Source organism: Danio rerio, chromosome 4 (genome assembly GCF_049306965.1).
Source record: "Danio rerio strain Tuebingen ecotype United States chromosome 4, GRCz12tu, whole genome shotgun sequence".
NCBI lineage: Eukaryota > Metazoa > Chordata > Actinopteri > Cypriniformes > Danionidae > Danio > Danio rerio.
In genome coordinates, this window is record NC_133179.1 from 15,573,834 (window position 1) to 15,593,757 (window position 19,924).

Sequence of the window (19,924 nt, forward strand, 5' to 3'; positions counted from 1 at the left end):
AACGCATCCACCAGTTTGAACAAGTTTATTAATTCCTCAACAATAAAACACAAAACTGATACACGAGTTACAGGTAACCAATGAGAGAGTACCTTCAACATTTGCTGCACAACGGAGGCATTGAAATCCAGCTCGTCTCAAAAAATAAAAAAAAAATAAAAATGAAGAGACTCCTGTCGCACCATGCAGACCCAAAAAAAATCCCACTGTGCTGTTAAAAATCCTGGAAATATCCGGAGTTGGTCTGCGCATCACCATTCAGTCCTGATCCATGCAAACAGAAATCCAGTCATGCAAAAATAAACCCATTATTTTTTGGAGGATATATATGTAACTTACATCCAGAGGAAAGCTATTTTGATGATAAATCTAATAGGGATGCAGAGGGTGGAAATAATAGCAATTATGAAACACTTTTATTCCACTACATCAATTGCTGGTGCCTAATTAAGGTAGTCAAATGGCCACAGTTTCAAAGAAAAAGGCAAAAAGCATGAACTCTGAACTCGAGATGCTGTATTTGGCATCATATTAATCGGTCAGCATAGTAAAGAGATGCTCGGCTACATTATTGCTAAATGACTTGACTGTACTGATCCACACAAGGCTGAAAATGTGGGCATTGTGCTGACCAAATACAAATTATTCTAAGACTTTAGTTTTAATTGTAAATGTATCAAGTGCTGGATGAAAATGTATGTATTAGAAGATCATTTTGAATTGCGTAATAATTGTAAAGTGCTTTTAGCAAGGCTTTGTCTCACGGTTACGTTTAGCACATTATCATATCTTGTTTGGAAAAGGCACTGGATCAATTAAATGAGTTGGCTGAAATGTCAATTTAAACATTTGCATGAGGGATAGATGGTTTAAGGAGGAAGAAAAATAAGTGTTTTATTTCAATAAAAGCGTTAAAAGTAAACTTAAGGAGCACCTTGTTCACAGTGATGGTTTACAAAACCAGGTGAAACATGGGAACAGCTTTGCTATGACTGTACAGCTTTGCTGAAACATTACTTGGTCTGGTGTTTGTGCCTTAAGTGCAGATCTGAGCAACAGCATCCAACCGAAAACTCCCACACTCCCAGTGAAGAAAAGGAAAACAAATAAATAAATCACTTTGTTAAAACATTCCATCTTTTCAACACTGTTTTGCACCATTTGAAGTAAAATCTTTAAAGACATAGTTTAAGAAAATCATTGAAATTTGCTGGTAACTTAGTCATACTCTAGCCATCCAAAATGTAGTCATTTTTATTTATTTGTTTATTGAATATTAATCATCTTTTGTGATTCAAAATGCTTTGAGAGTCAATTTTCTTAACGCATCTAGGCATAACAAATGACCTGGGCGCCTAATGATACATCAAACTGTCATGAAGTAAACTGAAGAAAGTTTGTGCCAGAAACTGAATTGTATATGTGGATATGATATTAACTTTAATTTAAAACCTTCCACACTCGCAAATAAATGTACACGAGCTGTCACTGGGGCAGTACCTTTTTATAAGATACATATCTGTACGCAAACAGTCCCCAATGCTACCTAGGAGGTGCATATTAGTACCCAAACATACCTAAAAAGTACCTGTGGGGTACCATTATGTATCCTTCAGGTACAAATATGTACATTGAAAAGGCACTGCCCTAGTGACAGCTCCTGTACCTTCATTTCTGAAAGTGTGTGAAGAATCAGACTTCAATGAGTTTTGTTTTGGCTATGTGGGTTTTTAGAACAATTCAATTCCATTTTATGACCAACGAAAGCCACAGTTTTAGATAAAATAGTCTTTAATGTTCTATTGAAGATTAAAACGAGTAAATAAAAACCAACTACATCTTGGATAACGTGCGTGAGGGTGAACACATTTCCAGCACATCTTCATATTTGCTTAATCCATTTAAATTCCAGGCGTTAATAATTCTGAACAGCAGTTCTCCGAACAGTTGCCTGTAAACTTTTCTTAAATATTCATGCTGCGAATGTGGTGATTCCTAAAACTTAAATAAGTCTTTGACAGAAGAGGACACATAATTAAGATACATCAGTAAAAACAACCCCCAAATCATCACTGAAGGCCAATAAATAATATTACAATCTCAGCAAAGCAAAAAAAAAACAACAACACACATTTCAGGTCACTGACCCATAGTGTTGGAATCCTCTCTCTGGTGGCTGTTTAGTTTTGCAAATCATTAAAAGGTGCAAACGCAAAACAAAAAAAGGCATCCTACAGTTTTTGGTTTTAAGGCGAGACGTGTCCTTAAGTCGATCCGGTTGTTTCCATCCACATTTTGGCTTGAAGTGCCGTCGTCCTGCCAATGCTCGGCTTCGAAAAACAAAACTTTAAAGTTAAATTAAAAAAATGTACACATGTAGTAGGTACACAATCGGTCTCTCTTGCACTTGCAGCTGCCGCCTGTTTATTTTAAGCGTTCAATGAGTTCCTGGGTGAGGCCCAAGTTTAGCAGCTGTATGGGGGTGAGTTGGGCCAGGTGAGGGAAGGCTTTGAGCAGACGCTCCCAGCACAGCTCCAGCAGGCTGGGCACCACCAGCCAGATCTTAAACAATGAACCAGTCCGCTTATTCTCGTGGATGTTTACCACGCCGCCGTGGATGTACATGCAACCGGCCTGAGACACAAGACAAACTACATTTTAAACTCGTAAATAAATGCATTTTAAATGGTGCTATGAATGAACTTAAAGTAAAATAAAAACATAATGAAAATGCACAAAAACTAGCAGCATAGTATGAACTGAAAATATTAATGTACTAATTTAATTATAAAAAAGTCAAAAACTAATAAAAAGTTCTTTAAATATTTATATTTTACTATATTTAAAGAAATGAAAGCTATAATTACTTTAAAATCATAAATACTTTAAAAAAACTGAAATAAAATTATTCATGTATGAATAAAAAAAATCTAAATGTATTAAAATGTAAAAAAAAATGATGATGATGATGATAAAAATAATAATATAATAATAATAATGTAGTATTATGCATGTACTGACCGGGGTAACAGCAGCACAGTGGAAGTACGCAGGTTCAGGCATCACTGCTGGGAGTTTATGCCACTGGAACGTCTGCAGGTTGACTTTCCACAGGTCGTCCAGGATTACTTCACCATTATACCCTCCACATATAAATACATCTGCCACAAACAGCGACCAAAGATTGAGCTCTGCAAACCATGTGATGGCAAGCGTGCAAATCTTTCACAATATCAACTTACCATTTTTAATCTGCACACAACTATGACACCTCCGAGGCGCCGGGTATCCTGAAGAAAGAATAAGATTACACTGAATAAGCAAATAAACCAAATTATCGGATGTCAAAAAGCTTAAAACAACAACAAAAAATGTATTATTTACCTATTCTTTCATGAGGCTTTGTTGTGATTTCCTCCCAGGAATTTGTTTCAAGATTATATGCGTGTATCTGAGACAAACAATTGGGACATATGACAATTTAAGTAGCATTTATATAAAGGTGTCTTAATATTGCATGAGCAAGACCCATATAGCAAATAGAAGCAGTATATAAACTGAAAAGTAAGCAAAAAATAAATAAAAAGACACTTTTTAAAGTATGATACAGCTAAATAAATATAAAAAATATACTTTTTTATAAAATTTAAATGTAAAAAATTAAATACTCGCATAATGAAGTTTGAAAACAAACAAAAAGAGAAAAGTCAAATTAATATAAACCATTAATATGTATTTAAATAAATACAACCTAAATAATTTCACAACAACAAATAATGAGCATGCCATAAATAATTATTGAATATTCTTGCCAACATTTGTACCTTGTCTAATGGGTAAGAAGTCCAGGAAGTTCCTCCTCCTAGAATATATATCCTCTGTCCATCATGAGCAATCTCATGCCTGTATCTAGTGGAAACAAATTTACCAGGATGTTGACCATATGCACTTATAGACTGACATTTTACTTAGTAGAGGCATGCACACATGGATTAAAGTAATCATTTCAAATATATTATACTTCCCCAAAAATCTTCCTTAATGATTAAACCCAATTGAACCCCAAAGGAATGGTCAAAGTCGCCTACCGTTCCTCAGGCAGGTCATCTGGAGGGTTGTTTGGCTTCAAGTGGATCCACTCACGTGTTGTCAGGTCCAGTCTATGGAGATCTGTGCTGTAAATATAGCCTGTTGTGCCTCCAAAGACATATAGAAAGCCACTGATTATGGCCATCGCCTGTAACAACAAATAGAAATCACACTTAATAATCAAGAATGTAACATGTTTCTTAAGAGACAGTTGTTGTGGTTATTATTGGGTTATATTACATAAATTTCTTAAGGGTTTTTGTACCTGTCCATATATTCGATTGGGTTTTTTGCCCCTGCAGTTGAGGAGGGACCATCGTTTGTATTTAACATTGCAGACGTGAACGTCATTTCCATTGTTTTCCCCAAATGGGATTCCGGTCCCGCCGAATACAAGCAGGTTGTTTCCGTGCAAAACAGCTGTGTGCCATACAAATATGATGGTTAAGAGAAGTAAAAGGTTTTTAAAAATACCTGTCTTGCCAGCGGGCTATTAGCACGTTCTAAACAACAAAACTAACTGCATACAGAACAACCAACAAACCAAATCTGCCACCAAAGAAAATCAAAATCAAATCCAACCCAAAACAAACTAAAATTATCCAGTAAAACATAAATAAATAAATAAAAAATAAGACAAAAACCACAAAAAAAAAACAAAAAAAAACCGCCCAAAACCAACACAAAACCCCACACGTTCACAACAGCAAAAACTTAATAAAGCAGATACAGGGTTTCTGCAGGTTAAATCGAGTCAGACTTTTTAAAACAGTTATGAATTAATTTTAGACTTATACAGGGCTAAACACTAATGACTATTTCTAATGACTCGGGTGCCACAAAAATAAATAAATAAATAAACAGGTAATTTTTTCTAAGCTACATATTTTAATGTGTCAAAACAAGAAAAATCTAGTTGTATATTACTAATACACTTACTTAATACACTATATTAATAATACACTTTTTTCAACATAATATATATATTTTTTAATGACAAGTTTAACATTGCTAAAAGTATATTTATTATGAAGACAATGACAATAAAAAAATCACTATATAAAGATACCAAACCAAACAAAAAGATACAAACAAACAAGAACAAAACTTAAAAACGAAAACTAACTAAATTATAAAGGAAACAAATATAAACATGGAAGTAAATGCCCGGAAACAAAAATAATAAAAGAAAACACAAAACAGGCAAACATTTACCAACCAAAGAAGAAAAAAAAAACTACACAAAACAAGAAAACCGCAAACAGAAAAAACAAAAAACTCAAGACGAAACCCAAACAAACGATCACTATATAAAGATATCAAAAAGGACAAAAAGATACAAACAAACAAGAACCAAGCTTAAAAACAAAAACAACCTGAAAACTAACTAAATTACAAATACAAACACAAAAGCAACTGTCCTAAAACAAATACACAAAACAAATGCGAACCAAATTAGGACAAACGACACACAAAGACACTATATAAAAGATACCAAACAAAACAAGAAAATACAAACAAACAAGAACAAAACTTAAAAACAAAAACACACAAAAAAAATATATTACCTGACATCGAAGCCAGTTCGGTGGGCATGAAGCCCTCGGTGCGGATCTGTTGCCATGTCCCTGTGGCGAAGTGAAACCTCCACAACTCCCTGAACAGTGGGTAATCCTCGTTTTCGGAGCCGCCAGATTCATCATAGTCGGGGTTGTAGCCTCCAAACACATAAAGGTTGGTGTTGTCAGCCACACATCGATGGCCGCTCCGGGCCGGAGGAGCTCTGTGACCTACAGAGACAGACATCAGGCAAAAGATGAAGAGACAATACACAGATAAACAGTTAGACAGCTCATTAGAGCCCACGATGATGGGTCCTCACAGAGATAAATCACTCCTTTGAAGACCGAAGTTAAGGAAAAACAAGCTGTTCACTGCTAGTCTGGAACTGAACTGTAAAGGCAAGAGATTATACAATGTCAAACAGCTCCAGTGGACAGTTCTGGAAAGAAGATTCACGAGTTGGTTCTTTATAAAATGACCTGTGAAATGAACATTTTTAGTTCAAGCTCCATTCGAAGCATTATGACACAAACCATGTTTATGCATACTTAAGGCTACAAGCAAATACAGAGTAAACTTCATGATCTCCAACCAGATTTATTACTTTAGAATTTGACTATGGACATATGTGGAAAGTAATTGAGTTCAAGAGTCCGGATTAGCCTTGGATGGAACAACTACATGAGTGACTTCAAATACAATATAATTCAAACACCAAAAAGCGTGAGTACAGGTAAGAGCGAACAAAACACAAGTGTAACTCAATGAATTAACAACAGCTAGTTAAAAACCCTTGTAAGTCTTCCTTTCTTGCCCAAGCCTGTTTTATTAAATAGAATCTAAATCACATCTCTACTAAACACAATGAACAGCATCTTAGCTAAAACCACTAAATTACAAAACAATAATATAAAATAACAATATAAAATATTTGTATCATTAATTAATACTAATATATTGCAAGTATTAAAGGGAAACATATTTGTATGTATTAAATTAATAAAATAAATATGTGCTTTTAGTAATAATAATAATAATTATATATATATATATATATATATATATATATATATATATATATATATATATATATATAAAATTTATTTTAATACATTTCCTAATGAAATAATAATAGAAATATTTCTTATTAAAATGTGTACAATTTTAATTATACTATAAATGCATTATATAATTTAGATTTGATATTACATATTTAAATAAAACTATATATTTTAGGGCTGCACGATATTGGAAAAATCAGACATTGCAATATTTTGTTTTGCTGCATATATATATTACAATATGAAAACAATTTCACCAGGTTGAATAGCTTTATTTGTGAAAAATCATTAATTTAGATTGCTTGGGTGTATTTTGTAAGGATGTTAATCATGTATAAAAATAAAAATTGTGAGAATAATTACAATGGAGCAAAAATAAATAAAAAATATGAATAAAAAGTTCTTTACGTTTTTCCGGCGAGTCAAACAGTATTTAAAATGCAAAAATATAGTAATGTAAAAGAACACTGTAAAGTCTTTATTGTATTAATAAATCAGTACATTTTCTTCATTAAAAGTTGCAAATGTCTTACGTTATTATGGCCAAATGCTTTACACTTTCTTGAAGTGCCTTTAAAACACATGCAAATGAGACAGTTTTACTCTGTTATCGTTATACGTTGCAATGACTCCACAAATCACATGTATACTCAATTGTTAATAGACTATAATCCCAACTTAACACTGCATATCTTGCGATGTGACTTCTGCAGACACACACATTGCAATATCGATGCTGAATTTATATATTGTGCAGCCCTAATATAATAATAAAAAAAAAACACCAAGCAAAAAAGCTAAATTACAATTTATTTATTTCTAATATCAGCATACAAATCATTGCTAACGCAACATCCGACTCTCTAAAAAATTAATGACGTACACTTTCCGCAGGTCACCAAATCTATGACAGCATGTGCAAGCCAGCAGCCTCACCCTTGCAAATTCCTGCCAATAAATTTGCCTGGAAACCTGGACGCTGCACCTGAGCAAAAGCATCGCTGGGATGAGGTACACACAGACAGGAGGAAACTTAAATTATACAACAATAAAATAAAAAAAACGAACACAAATCAATATAAAACAATAACTACAGGATCAATACACATACCTAACTCTCAACCAGACGACGCTTCTTTTTATTCTTTTTATATTTTTTTAACACGCAAGCCATCCTGCCCCAGCTTCGCCCCCAATAAAAGCTTAGCAGAAAGAGACCTGGCACATAAAAGCGATGTTGTTTTTTTATTATTACTATTATTGTTTTCTTAACACCACAGTGAAGAGCAGTTTTGAAGAGAGGGACAGCATGGGGAAGGCCTCCAGATTTGTTATGTGGGTTTCCTTTTTTTTTTTTTTTAAGTTCATTTAAAGGCGATCATCGCCTATTACCCACCTTCTCTTAAAAACCTGTTAGGGATCCGCAGACTGGGGCTGGGATGGCCGAAGATTCTTCGAGCTTGTAGCCAGCTAACTCTCTTCTTAGAGCCTGTTACCACAATTACCGCAGTCAGACAGAACAACAAAATAACAACAACAAAAAAGGACAATGGCAAGACGAACAGAAAAACACACAAAACACCCTGCCCATCACTCGAGGGCTCAACAAATGGCTTTTGCACTGTCACACATACCAAGATTGAAGCAATTAACATGAATATATCTGGACCACAAAGCAGCATGAAGATCCTTTGGTCCATAACCAAGAGAATCATAAAAACACATGTACAACTGCAGTCTTGAAGTGATGACAAGGGAACAGCGGTGCTGAAACAAACCGCAGATATTGGAATTTGGCACTGTTGTTGTATGTCAGACAAGAAAGGGGGGTTAATAATCCAAACAATAAATATGTGTTACAATTTTTAATGTACATTATAAATGTATTCTATTAAATTATTTCAATTCAACTGCGTAGGCCTGTCACAATAATCAATATATCGACTTATCGCACAACACATGGCGTTACGTTTGATGTTTTCTTTGTCTATTTTTTTTTTCACCCTCCTCTCCGTTTGCTCAGCCCTTAGGTTTCTTATTGGTTTACCATTCTGTCCATCATCATTAGGACGGTGTCTGTTACACCAATATCCGGACGCGGCGCAAGGATTTAAAGCCCCGACAGACCAGTGTGTGGTGTGCGCTCTGCCTCGGCGTACCATTGGTGCAGCACGCAATTTGTTTGTGCAATGCTTCGTCTATTCAGTGATTTATTATCTCAGTTTACTGTGGTAATTCGAGGTTGCTTGTTCAACTTCGATGGCTTTAAGTAACATAATGTGATGGTTGTTGTGTGATTCTAAACTAAGCTTTGACGGACTTATCCGGTTTGTTTAAGTTTAGATTGATGTTTTGTTAGATTAGTTTAAGTGTTTTGCCACCTGTGTACTTTGAGTTTTGTAGTTTAATTAGTTTAGTTCAGGTGTTATATATATCACCCATTAGGCATGGGACGATAATTGTTTAAAGGTTTACCGCGGTTTGGAAAAGTCAAAAGTTTTAAAATCTTTCTGCACTACCGTTCCTAAGGTATGTGTACAATTTATTGACATTTTTTGTTTTGTTTTTTAGGACAGCAGTATCTTCAGCAGAAAATATTGTAAAAAAATCTGTTTTTGAAACAATCGAAGACAGCAGAAGTCAATAATTAATTTTATTCTGACATGTTTGCTCTTTCAAAATATGTTTAATGTTTCTCAGAATAAATATATTGTGTTTAAAGGGGGAAAAGGTTTTTGTTTTTTACCAAGACATTTAAAAACAGAATGAATATTAAAGCAGTAATAATAATACTGTGATACCATGATATTTTTATCCAAGGTTATCATATCGTCAGAATCTTATATTGGCCCATGCCAACCACACATAATAACCAATTCTAGCAACATTTCAGCTGATTGCACAACATCCCCATCTCTATTAAAAGTGTCAGTGTCAGGACGGTTAAAAAAAAAAAAAAAAACGCTAGAGTATTTACTTGGGTGTCTGACAACTGAAAGCAGATCTGGTAGCAGATATCGCAGCCTCTGTTACATTTTACCCAACACTTTTTTTTTATTAGCATTTATTATTATTATTATTTATTAGTTTAGGATATACGCTTTCACATTCTTATTCCAATGCCTTATTATTAAATTGTTAAATTGACTATTATTAGATCAAATATTCTTAAGAATTAGTATGTTCCCTTTGGAAGAGTGTACTTGCATTATAATATTATATTGTCATTCTGGCATTTTATAATGAGTGGCATAAAATGGTCTTATAATAACAATAATATCTTTTATCGCAATAGATTTTGGTGCAATATATTTTACAAACAAAAAAGATATCAAGGCAAGCCTACTACGGAGCAAAAAGTAATGACTATTACACTTTTTTAACATTGTTTAAAGTTACTACATACAGTAGGTCATTTATTTGGTGTAGCAACGGTTTACACACCAAAAGTTCTTAAATTCATCAAGTATCATTTGATGATGACATATTAAAAGACTATTTAAGGATCACCCCAAATTACAAAGTACTACCTGCAAGTTAAAATTTGTATACTTTTGATTAGAAAGACTATTATTCAATCTACTAAAGCAGCAAGATGCATTTAACTGCTTAAAATTGGTGCCACTAAACAATTAACCATAACTATGTTTAGTGAATGACTGTATTTAATATACACACACAGCCACCCATACCTGTATAGAAATTGTTTATTTATATTTAATTTATATAAATATAACAGAATTATCAATAAATATTAGCATTTAAAAGTAAATACATGTGAGCTTGCATTTATATATGCATAAACATTTATAGTGCATGAACAAATATTATGTAAAAATACAGACTTTTGCATGCGATTAGTCACAATAATTCAATTGAAAGCCTTTTTAAAATGCAATTAAATTGTGATCACTAATTCTTATAAATTAAAAAACAATAAAGGTAAGCCAAGTTGATCTCAAACTATGCGCTGATTTAGGCTTTTTATTTTTATCACTATCTCCTGTATGAAAGTAATCCAATGGCAATCCCTAATTTTACCAAATAATTGACAGAATTTGACAACTGAACTGAAACTTTTTTTCATTTACTGTACTATTAACCTATAACTTCAGCTATGTTAAACTTCTGACAATCTACATAGCGAAAGACGCTATAGATAAAAATAGATATAGAAATGTAATTATACGGATATTGCATATATTCACATTGTTATCATTATGTCAGTCAAATAGTTCAGAACTTAATATGATTTATTTAAAGATTTAGAAATTGGTGTTTTTACAGTTGGTTTTTACTAATTATATTACTTTTCCAGGCCTGCATGTTAGTGCACACACACACACACACACACACACACACAAATAATACAACCCTTGATATTTACAGCTTTTCCAAGCCCACTGGAATTCTGTTTAATATACAGTGTTGAAATGTCTGGACTCTGGATTCACTGTTTGGAAACAATTGGAAACACTGATAACTGGTATGCATACGTTTGACAGAGCACATTGCTATGCATTCTCAAAAATATCAAAAACAATAAATAAATAAAGAATAATCATAAAATAAAAACAAATTAAAACGGATGACAATGACAGCATGAGTCACTTCTGCACCAAAAAAAGCAGGTCACATGACTTGATTGAAGGTTTTTAAAGATTGCCATATGCAAACTTGCAAAGGGGGCTACGCTGTCAGCAGAACCACTATCTAAATACACCTTTAGAACATCCTTTGTGTACCATTTAACTCACTGAATCCTTCATAATTCTAGATGCCTGCGTAACAATGCATTTATTAGATTCGCTATATATTCTTCACCAAGTTTAACATCAGTTAATCACTCCTCGTATATAAACAGGAAGGAGGATGCAGATGGCTAGAGCTGCAGGCTATTCGATGGGTGGCGTGAATATCATTAAATGTCACACTGCAAAAATGCTGCATTACACTACATCCGCCTGAAACGATCATGATGGTTTGAGTCTTAATGCTGAAAGAGTTTTGAAAAGGCAACTCATAGGGGTGTTTGAGTAAAACCAGACTGCATGACAGAGCTGACTTTTATTTACTTATGGAGTTGTATTTACCCATGTGCTGATCTGTGGCACTATTTAACAATCCAAACACATGGCCATATGAAATATATCTCTAAACTATAAACATTAACACTGGACTTGATGTAATTCTGTGTAATCTCGGTTACATTTATTGTTTTACTGGTGGTTTGCATCTAGAATCACTTAAAATGTACAACATTTAGACATTTGCATTTAATCTAGAAATAAATATTTTGGTTATACATTTATTTATCTAATGCTCATTACAACAAGATCGTAAACAAGTTTGTTCTTTCAGACCTGAAACAAAATATTGGAATACGTGGAATTAAAAGGTGAAAGTTTAAAAACTAGCAATTGTTAGATGCATATTAATTTTTATATTAGCCACATATGCACTTTAAAAATATTGCAGTCTATAATATCATATTTCAACAGATATGATTGTAGCAAAACATGCCTTCAGTTATGGAGATCATTAATAAACTTCAATTAAATCCACTAATAACACTTTGAAATATTGATATCACCTCGTTTACGTCCAAAAATGAGTCTTGACAGCTGTGGCTAAAATGCAAATGAAGTTGTCAAGCTAGCCATGTTTAACGCAAATTTGGTGACACTAAAGCCACCATCAAATAATGACCATAAAGTACGAGTTTAAGCAAAATATTAAATGTAATAAATATAATAATTGCAGATGCGAACTGGACAAGTTTTGTTTTCAAAACAAAGCCATTGACGTTAGCGACCAGGCTAATGCTAGATGCTAGGCAGCGCGAGAGAGGTGCAATAATAAACAACGTGTGCTTAATTTTCTCATAAATATCACACAAAAAGCGATTGCTGTGAAAGAAAGTATTGATTTTGTGCTTATTTCAAGCTGTTAACGAAGTCCTCACTGACCTGCGGCTCTTAGCGGAGGCCTTCCAGACAGCCGCTCAAACTGATTGAGTCTGTCCGGGCTGTGGGCTCCTTCTGCGCCAAACATCCTATAGATAATATTGGACATCGCTCCAGAAATCACGCTGAAATCCTCCACCTACACGCAATGGCAAACTGCAGGGCTTCCTTCAACAGACACAGGCGAAGCGCAGGGCATAACTCAGCCCATTCTCCCCGGAACGAGACGCTGCAATGAAATAAATGGACCTGGCCGGGTCTCCTGAAATGAACGTGAAGGCAGAAACGCTGCTGGAAAAAAAATTACCTCCAAGATGGCCACATAAAAAACAAGCTATGAAAATAATCAGAACATAACTAGTTGTTTTTTTACACCTGTCAAAATAAAAGTCTATGTAATAAACGCCAAACATTATGAAGGCAAACATCTACATGCTTTCTTTTGTTATCTCTGAAGATAGTTCTTTGTCATATGTCAATAGAGTAACATATCAAATGCCACAAACTAACAAATTTTAATAGTTTATTAATTATTAATTCATTAATTTTCTTTTCGGCTTATTCCCTTTATTAATCAGTGGTTGCCACAGCAGAATGAACCACCACTTATTATTCACTAAATCAGAAAAAAATGGACTTTCAATAGTTTGGAAATATATTTATGCATATAATATTTTATATATGGTCCAAAATGCATAAAAATCGAAAGAATAAACTTTTACAAATCTTAATTATGATGTAATTTTAGTTAAAAATTTATTTTGACAGTCCATCTGTGTCCAAATGTGTCCAATATAAAACAACGTATGTATGGTACCAATATTTGATGAATGGCTTAAAAAGCTGCTAAATATAACCCAAATATAGAGATTATGATTTGTAATAAATAATAAGATTAATCTGTTCATGAAATCTTGGAAACCTTTACTAGCAACTGGGAATATCATCATGCACCCTGTCTATTATATATCTGTTTATCTTGAAAAGGTACTGTGTTGCATTATTTATGCCCTTTTTTCTGTGTGTCTTATTGTATAAAAAGTAATTTAGATTTTATTCTGTAAGTTATTGATTTCTGTAAACTACATTTCTTTTAAATTTAAAATTAATGCTATTATTGCTTTTATTAATTTTCAGACAACACAATACCAACGTTTTAACTTCAGAAGAGCTAAGAAAGCAATAACCTTAGTGGAAGAACATTTGGTATTATTCTGACCAAATTTAGTTTTATAAAAAGGAAAGAGAAAAAGACAGAAAAGGAGCCCAGAAAAAAAAATCAATAGATTTATAAATGTATTTATGAATAAAATATTTATGCAGATTAATGTATGATACACAATGCCTAAAATGGAAAGAAATAAAAAGAAACTAATTTAAAATTCTCAATTGTAATATTAAATTTGAATCTAAAAGTAATTTTTTGACAGTCCATCTCCCTGTCCAGATGTGTCCATGAAAACAATATATGGTACCAACATTAGATAAAGGGCTGGTAAACATAATCCAAATAGAGAGATTATGATTTGTAATAAATAATAAGATGAACCTGTTCATGAAAACTTGGAAACCAATTTGAAATATAATCATGCAAACTAACCCTCTCGACTATTATATTCATTCATTCATTTTCTATTCAGCTTATTCTCTTTATTAATCAGGGGTCGCCACAGTGACCTTCTTGCTGTGAAGCATTCATGCTATCCACTGCGCCACCATGCTGTCCCTCTATTATTATATATTTGTTTATATTCCAGTCTTGAAAAGTTACTATCCATTTTTTTTCTGTTTGTCTCATTGTATAAAAAGTCGTTTTAATTTTATTTTGTAAACTACAATTCTTCCAATTTTACAATAAAACTTTGGCATTTAGAGTTTTGATTTTCTAGAAAATAACAGAGAAGGTGCCCTGCATTTATTCGTTTTCAAATAACACAAATACCAAGGTTTTAACTTCAGAATAGTTAAGATATCAACAACCTTGGCTTAGTGGAATAACAGTTGTGATTCTGACCAAATGTCATTTTTTAAAAAGGAAAGAAAAAAAGCATTAATTTCCACATTTTTTAATTTACTAAATCAGAAAAATGTAAATTACTTATAATTAATTTACAAAAAAATAATGTAAATGTCAAAAATAATATTAAATTAATATTAATTTAGTTTTTCCTATATTACAAACAACTTTGTATGTCCAAAGTCTATTTCACAAATCTGAAATTTGGAGTAAACTTTTCATCTGATGTTGATAATTAATTTAAAGGGGCTTCTCAACAAACAATTCATACCCAGAGACTAAATAAAACTAGCTCCTAATATACAAGCTGTACAATTAGCTGATCAATATAGTTTGTGTTTATGTGTCTATAAATATTAACATAACTGGGATGAGAGAAGAGCATCAATAAGATTCCCCATCTAGTTGGGAAGAAAATGTCAAAATGTTAGTGTATGTACTCCAGAAACTATTTTATTTAAATGATTGCAATGCAGTGTTAGGCAGCCACTTTCATATAAATGTGAATTTGCACAAAATAATATTATTAAAAAGTTTATTAAACAGTTCCCACTGTGGATTTTTGCAATGGAGGGGCGGAACTGTGTAAAAAATGCTGATAGTTTATCTTTTGCTGCGGGAGGGTTTAGAGACAGACACCAAACATGGCGGCGCTTGGCAGCCGCGCAAATCGGCCAGAAAACGGCGAAAAACAAACCAAATCTCCTCTTGTATCGCCCTTGAAAGTGCGAGAACTTCTCAACGAAGGGGTCGCCTCGGAAGACAGCGTGTTAAACTGGTAAGAGTTCACCTGTAATGAGAAGGAAGTTGCAAAAAAAGTGTGAAAGTGCGAGAAGAATGGAGGAGAGGGGCGGTGAACAATCCAGCATAAAGATAAAGCATGAAGAAGTTTTTACTGAAAACCCTGGTGGAAAATGCCGGTAGCTGTTTTAGTACACAATAGATGACCCAAAATGGACATTGACTTGTTCAAACGACAATACCACAGTGAAAAATGGACAAATCAGCCTATGTCCTATTGGAAGCAAACACAATATCTATTTACCTGTCAACCTGTAGCTGGTAGAGAATCTCGGAACAACAGCAAACCATCTGGTTTTAATCCAAATGTCCCTGTTTAAATAAGTAAAACGGCTTGTATTGTTAGTTCATGCTGGTTGTATTAATGTAAAGGTGTTTGTTCTCGCCAAATGTATGCTAAGGTTTTCACATTCAGGGCTAAAAAGTTACTTTTATTTCTTTAACAGAACATCAACAAACTGTGTTTCATGGGGATTCATAAAATCCAAGCAGCTGACTCTTAAAATAAAACAATAGCAAGCAAAACAAATTATTATTTATGGCTTGTGGTGATACATTGAGGTCTTGTGAATCAAAACAGTTGGTCTGTGCAAAAAAAATAAACAGATGCACAATATTTGATATGAGATTTTTCATTGAAAGCTTGCATTTCAGACTGTCATGATCATTTATTGTTACTGAATTGAATGTAGTAATGAGGTCAAAATGATTGCACAGACCTCAAGTGTAGCCATGGCTATTCATTTTGTAATAGTGATTGGCATTTTATGAATCACCAAGGATCAAAGTTTCAGCTAAATATCTTAATGAGCTAATGAACCAAACTGAAGAAATAAAATCCACTATTTAAATCTTTTACTAAATTAACAGCAAAGATACATTTTTGGCTGCATTTATTCTTTCTTTTTTTAATGTGTCCATATTCTTTTCATATCTCAGTTCACAGCAGGATCCAAACACAGCATCTCCGAATGGCCTTGGAAAAGCTCCTTGCGAAGCAGCAAACAAAGAGGCTTTTTTCAACAGAGTGGAATCCTACTCGATATCCTTTTGGTTGCTTTGAAAATATTATGTTGTTGAAGCTGGATTTGAGAAACCAAAAACCAATCTGTGTTGCATATTAAATGAAATGCATGTTATAGATTAATTCTAATCTTGCCTGTTGGACTCTATTGATTACTCATTGATTTATTGTTAAACATGTTGCATCATACACTTAGCCACACAGACCTTCTGTTCCATTCTTTGTCTTTGCAAAATTCATCCTTAACAGAAGCACTGTCTGAAATGGGCTGGAAAGCCGAGTGTGCTTTCACCTCTGAGATGTGCTCGATACGGCTGGATCAATGTAGACTGTGACATGTTAAAGTGTTGTAGTTGCCAGGCTTTCCTCTGTGCATCAATCCAAGCAACCTTAGACTTCCAGAAATGTGAGTTTTGCTTATATTAATTCTAGAGCCATGTTCTGTATGCATGCATGCATTTATTTATTTGATTTTACTTTTTTAGATAAAGGACGGATTTCAGAGGTGCGCCAGCAGCTTCAAACGCAACATGAGAAGTTCTGTTCCTGGCCGGATTTTCCATGTCCAGGTATTTTGATAGAATCGGCAGCCTTCCTGTGTCTGCTGATCAGAAATCAATTAACATTGTTTGTTTTTTGCAGATCGCTTCTGGATGGTTCCTATTAATGAGCCTACAGTATTACTCGCTGCCTTTCTAGAGCGTTATAAGAGCGCTTGCCTACTTGAGCAGCAGCTGCCTGCTATGAAGCCCGAGCAACTCAAAGCCATGGTATGATATTTCAATTTTAACAGGATTTCTATGAATAACCCTTGTGCATCAGTAATTTTGGATTTGCTTTTCCTCAGACCTTGACTGAAGATATTATAAGTGTCCTCCTACAGCTGATTGAAGATGAGCAAGCAAAGCAAGGCAGTTCTCCTTCTAAGGTTTCATCGGATCCTCTGTCTGTACAGGTGGCAGCATGTATCTTAGCCCTTTGTGGTTGGGCAGCCAGGTAAAAGAAAAAAAAAAACCAACCAGTTACATTAGATAATTTTAGACATGGCAGACTTTTTATTCACTTAACGCTTTGGCTTTGTTTTCATGCAGCCCGTCGCTCCATGCTTTAAATCTGCCCATCCTCACTTGTTCATACTGCATGAGAAAAGTGGGAATGTGGAACTTCTATCAAATGGATACTGCTTTAGAGGCTGAAAACCCACCGCAGTCTCCAGCATCTTCTACTTCTGTGACTTCAACTCAAGGGATGAGTGGGGATAAGGGGACACCTACTTCACCATCCCAATCTCCCACACCATGTCGCATGAAGTTGCGTAGTCAAGACTCCACACGCTCTGAGCAGGTGAGGAACTTATGCAAGTAGTGCAAGTTCAAAGGGTTAGTTCACCCAAAAATGAACATTTACTCACCATCAAGTGGATCCAAATCTTTTTTTTATATATATCTTCTCTATTCTGTTGAACATTAAAGAAAATATTTTGAATAAAGCTGGGAACCTGTAACCGTTGACTTGCTAAGTAGGAAAACAAATATTATTTAGGTCAGTGTTTACAGGTTTTCAGCTTTCTATAAACTATCTTCTATTGTGTTCAACAAAAGAAGATACTCAAAGAGGTTTGGAACAAGTTGAGGGTGTGTAAATGATGACCAAACTCTAATTTTTGTATCAAGTACCCCTTTAACTGTCATATGAACGTAACTGGCAATGTATAATATATATCAGTCGCATCCTTTTAAGTTGTGCAAACATTGATGTGTGTAAATAGGCAGAGAGTACACCTCTACGCACAAGAAGCAGGGACTCCCCTACCCCACATGATGAGCATCCCAGCCCCCTGTCCAGGGGTAAGAGACCCATGACCCGCAGCAGGGGCCAGGGAGAGGGCCAGGGAACGGATGTGCCCTCTAGTCCACAGAGGAAGACAAAACGGCCACGTCTTTCCTCTGCCAGTGGCCCTGTAAGAATAATTTATTGTTTAAAGATGAGAAGTATTTTTGTTTTACCATTTTTCTTGGTCATTTGGTTCCTCAAAAAAAAAAAATAAATAAATAAATATATATATATATATATATATATATATATATATATATATATATATATATATATATATATATATATATATATTTATTTTTTTTTTTTTTTTTTTTTTTTTACATAAAACAAGCAACTAAAATGCAATTTAGTGTAACAGTAGTTTATATAAGAATGTCTTAAGGCATGCAAGATACATTGATGGCATGTTAAGTGACTGCATGTAAGAATCACAGTGCAACCTTGAAATGCAATTTAATGTACAGTTGTACTCTTTTAGTCTTATTGTTTGCATAATAATGTTGTTATAAAATTCTAAAAACTTCCTTACAGGAAGGCCTGTTGCACAGAAATATGTTTGACCCAGTAGCCCAGCACAGGGACTGGTGTCCTTGGGTGAGTGTGGAAAAAGAGGAGGACAATCAGGACGCCTCTGAATTTGTTGGCTGTGAAGCAGAGCTCCCTCAACCAGGCTGGAAAGCAGTGCTTGCCCTGTTTTTATCCATGAAACAAAGCCTCAATCCAGTGGGAGCCAGTCCATCACAGGTGAACCATATTCAACATATCTGCATTTTGTTGAAATTATTAAACACTTTTCATTCCTGTGACACTCTGTTTTTACTTTTCATTCAGGGTCCTCATGACAAATCAAAAAGGGTATTTTCAATATTTCGACAGTGGCAGGTGTCATCCCCATCCCAGTAGTGTGTGTTGGACTGGGAAAGCCTGCTGATGTTAACCTAGTGGTACGCTGCTCTTTGTAATATTTACAGTAGTTTCATATCCGAGTGTTTCTTGATCATGTGAGTCTTGTTTACAGTAATGGGTTTGGTTGGGACGGTAAATCCACACGGATTGAGCTGGATTGTGCTGAAAGATCTCATTTTGGAGCAGAAAAGCCTGGCAGAGTTCTTCTAGAAATTGTAACTTAACCACACTGTTTTGAATTCTGGGTCTGTCTGTTCGGCCTTTGAGCAACAACAAACCAAAGCTCTTTACATCTCATGGACTGCCAAATAGTCCATTACCACCTTATTACACTGGACAACATGGTAGTTGGATCAAAAACTAACACTTTTCATATTATAGTATAGCTAAGGGGAACCAGTGTTTGCAGGCTTGTCTTTTTTTTGGCATTTTAAAGTAAGTATTCCATAAATGTGAATGGACGAACACTTTTATGTATAATTTATGACCTATCTTTTACGCATATACCAGCTGAAATAGATGCCACATTTAGAAAAGGAGTGCCAATTTTTTTGGTTTTGAGCAGCAAGTTCTTTCTCTAGTGTCCTGCATTGTGCATGCAAATATCTGCTTAAATCTAATAAAAATAATCCTTTTGCTGGTTTCCACCATGTACGTCTTG

General features: G+C 34.3%; 2 protein-coding genes across 4 annotated transcripts; one reads left to right on the forward strand and one right to left on the reverse strand.

Annotated features, from left to right (window-relative positions):
- Positions 1–10: 10 nt before the first annotated feature.
- Positions 11–12,975, reverse strand: klhdc10 (kelch domain containing 10). 3 transcript variants are annotated; one of them, XM_073945789.1, is made up of 11 exons: positions 12,683–12,954; positions 11,101–11,166; positions 8,110–8,202; positions 5,658–5,879; positions 4,355–4,509; positions 4,089–4,237; positions 3,825–3,909; positions 3,385–3,451; positions 3,243–3,290; positions 3,022–3,161; positions 11–2,634 (listed from the first exon to the last, which is right to left on the reverse strand). In XM_073945789.1, the coding sequence occupies exons 4-11, from the start codon at positions 5,683–5,685 to the stop codon at positions 2,425–2,427; spliced, it is 882 nt and encodes a 293-aa protein (XP_073801890.1). In that variant the 5' UTR covers positions 5,686–5,879; positions 8,110–8,202; positions 11,101–11,166; positions 12,683–12,954; the 3' UTR covers positions 11–2,424.
- Positions 12,976–15,304: 2,329 nt separating this feature from the next.
- Positions 15,305–19,913, forward strand: zc3hc1 (zinc finger, C3HC-type containing 1). The gene is made up of 10 exons (NM_001077378.2): positions 15,305–15,474; positions 16,437–16,539; positions 16,777–16,927; positions 17,007–17,090; positions 17,164–17,291; positions 17,369–17,517; positions 17,613–17,865; positions 18,290–18,481; positions 18,889–19,101; positions 19,189–19,913. Exons 1-10 carry the CDS (start codon positions 15,341–15,343, stop codon positions 19,258–19,260), a joined length of 1,479 nt encoding a protein of 492 aa, NP_001070846.2. The 5' UTR covers positions 15,305–15,340; the 3' UTR covers positions 19,261–19,913.
- The last annotated feature ends 11 nt before the right edge of the window (positions 19,914–19,924 follow it).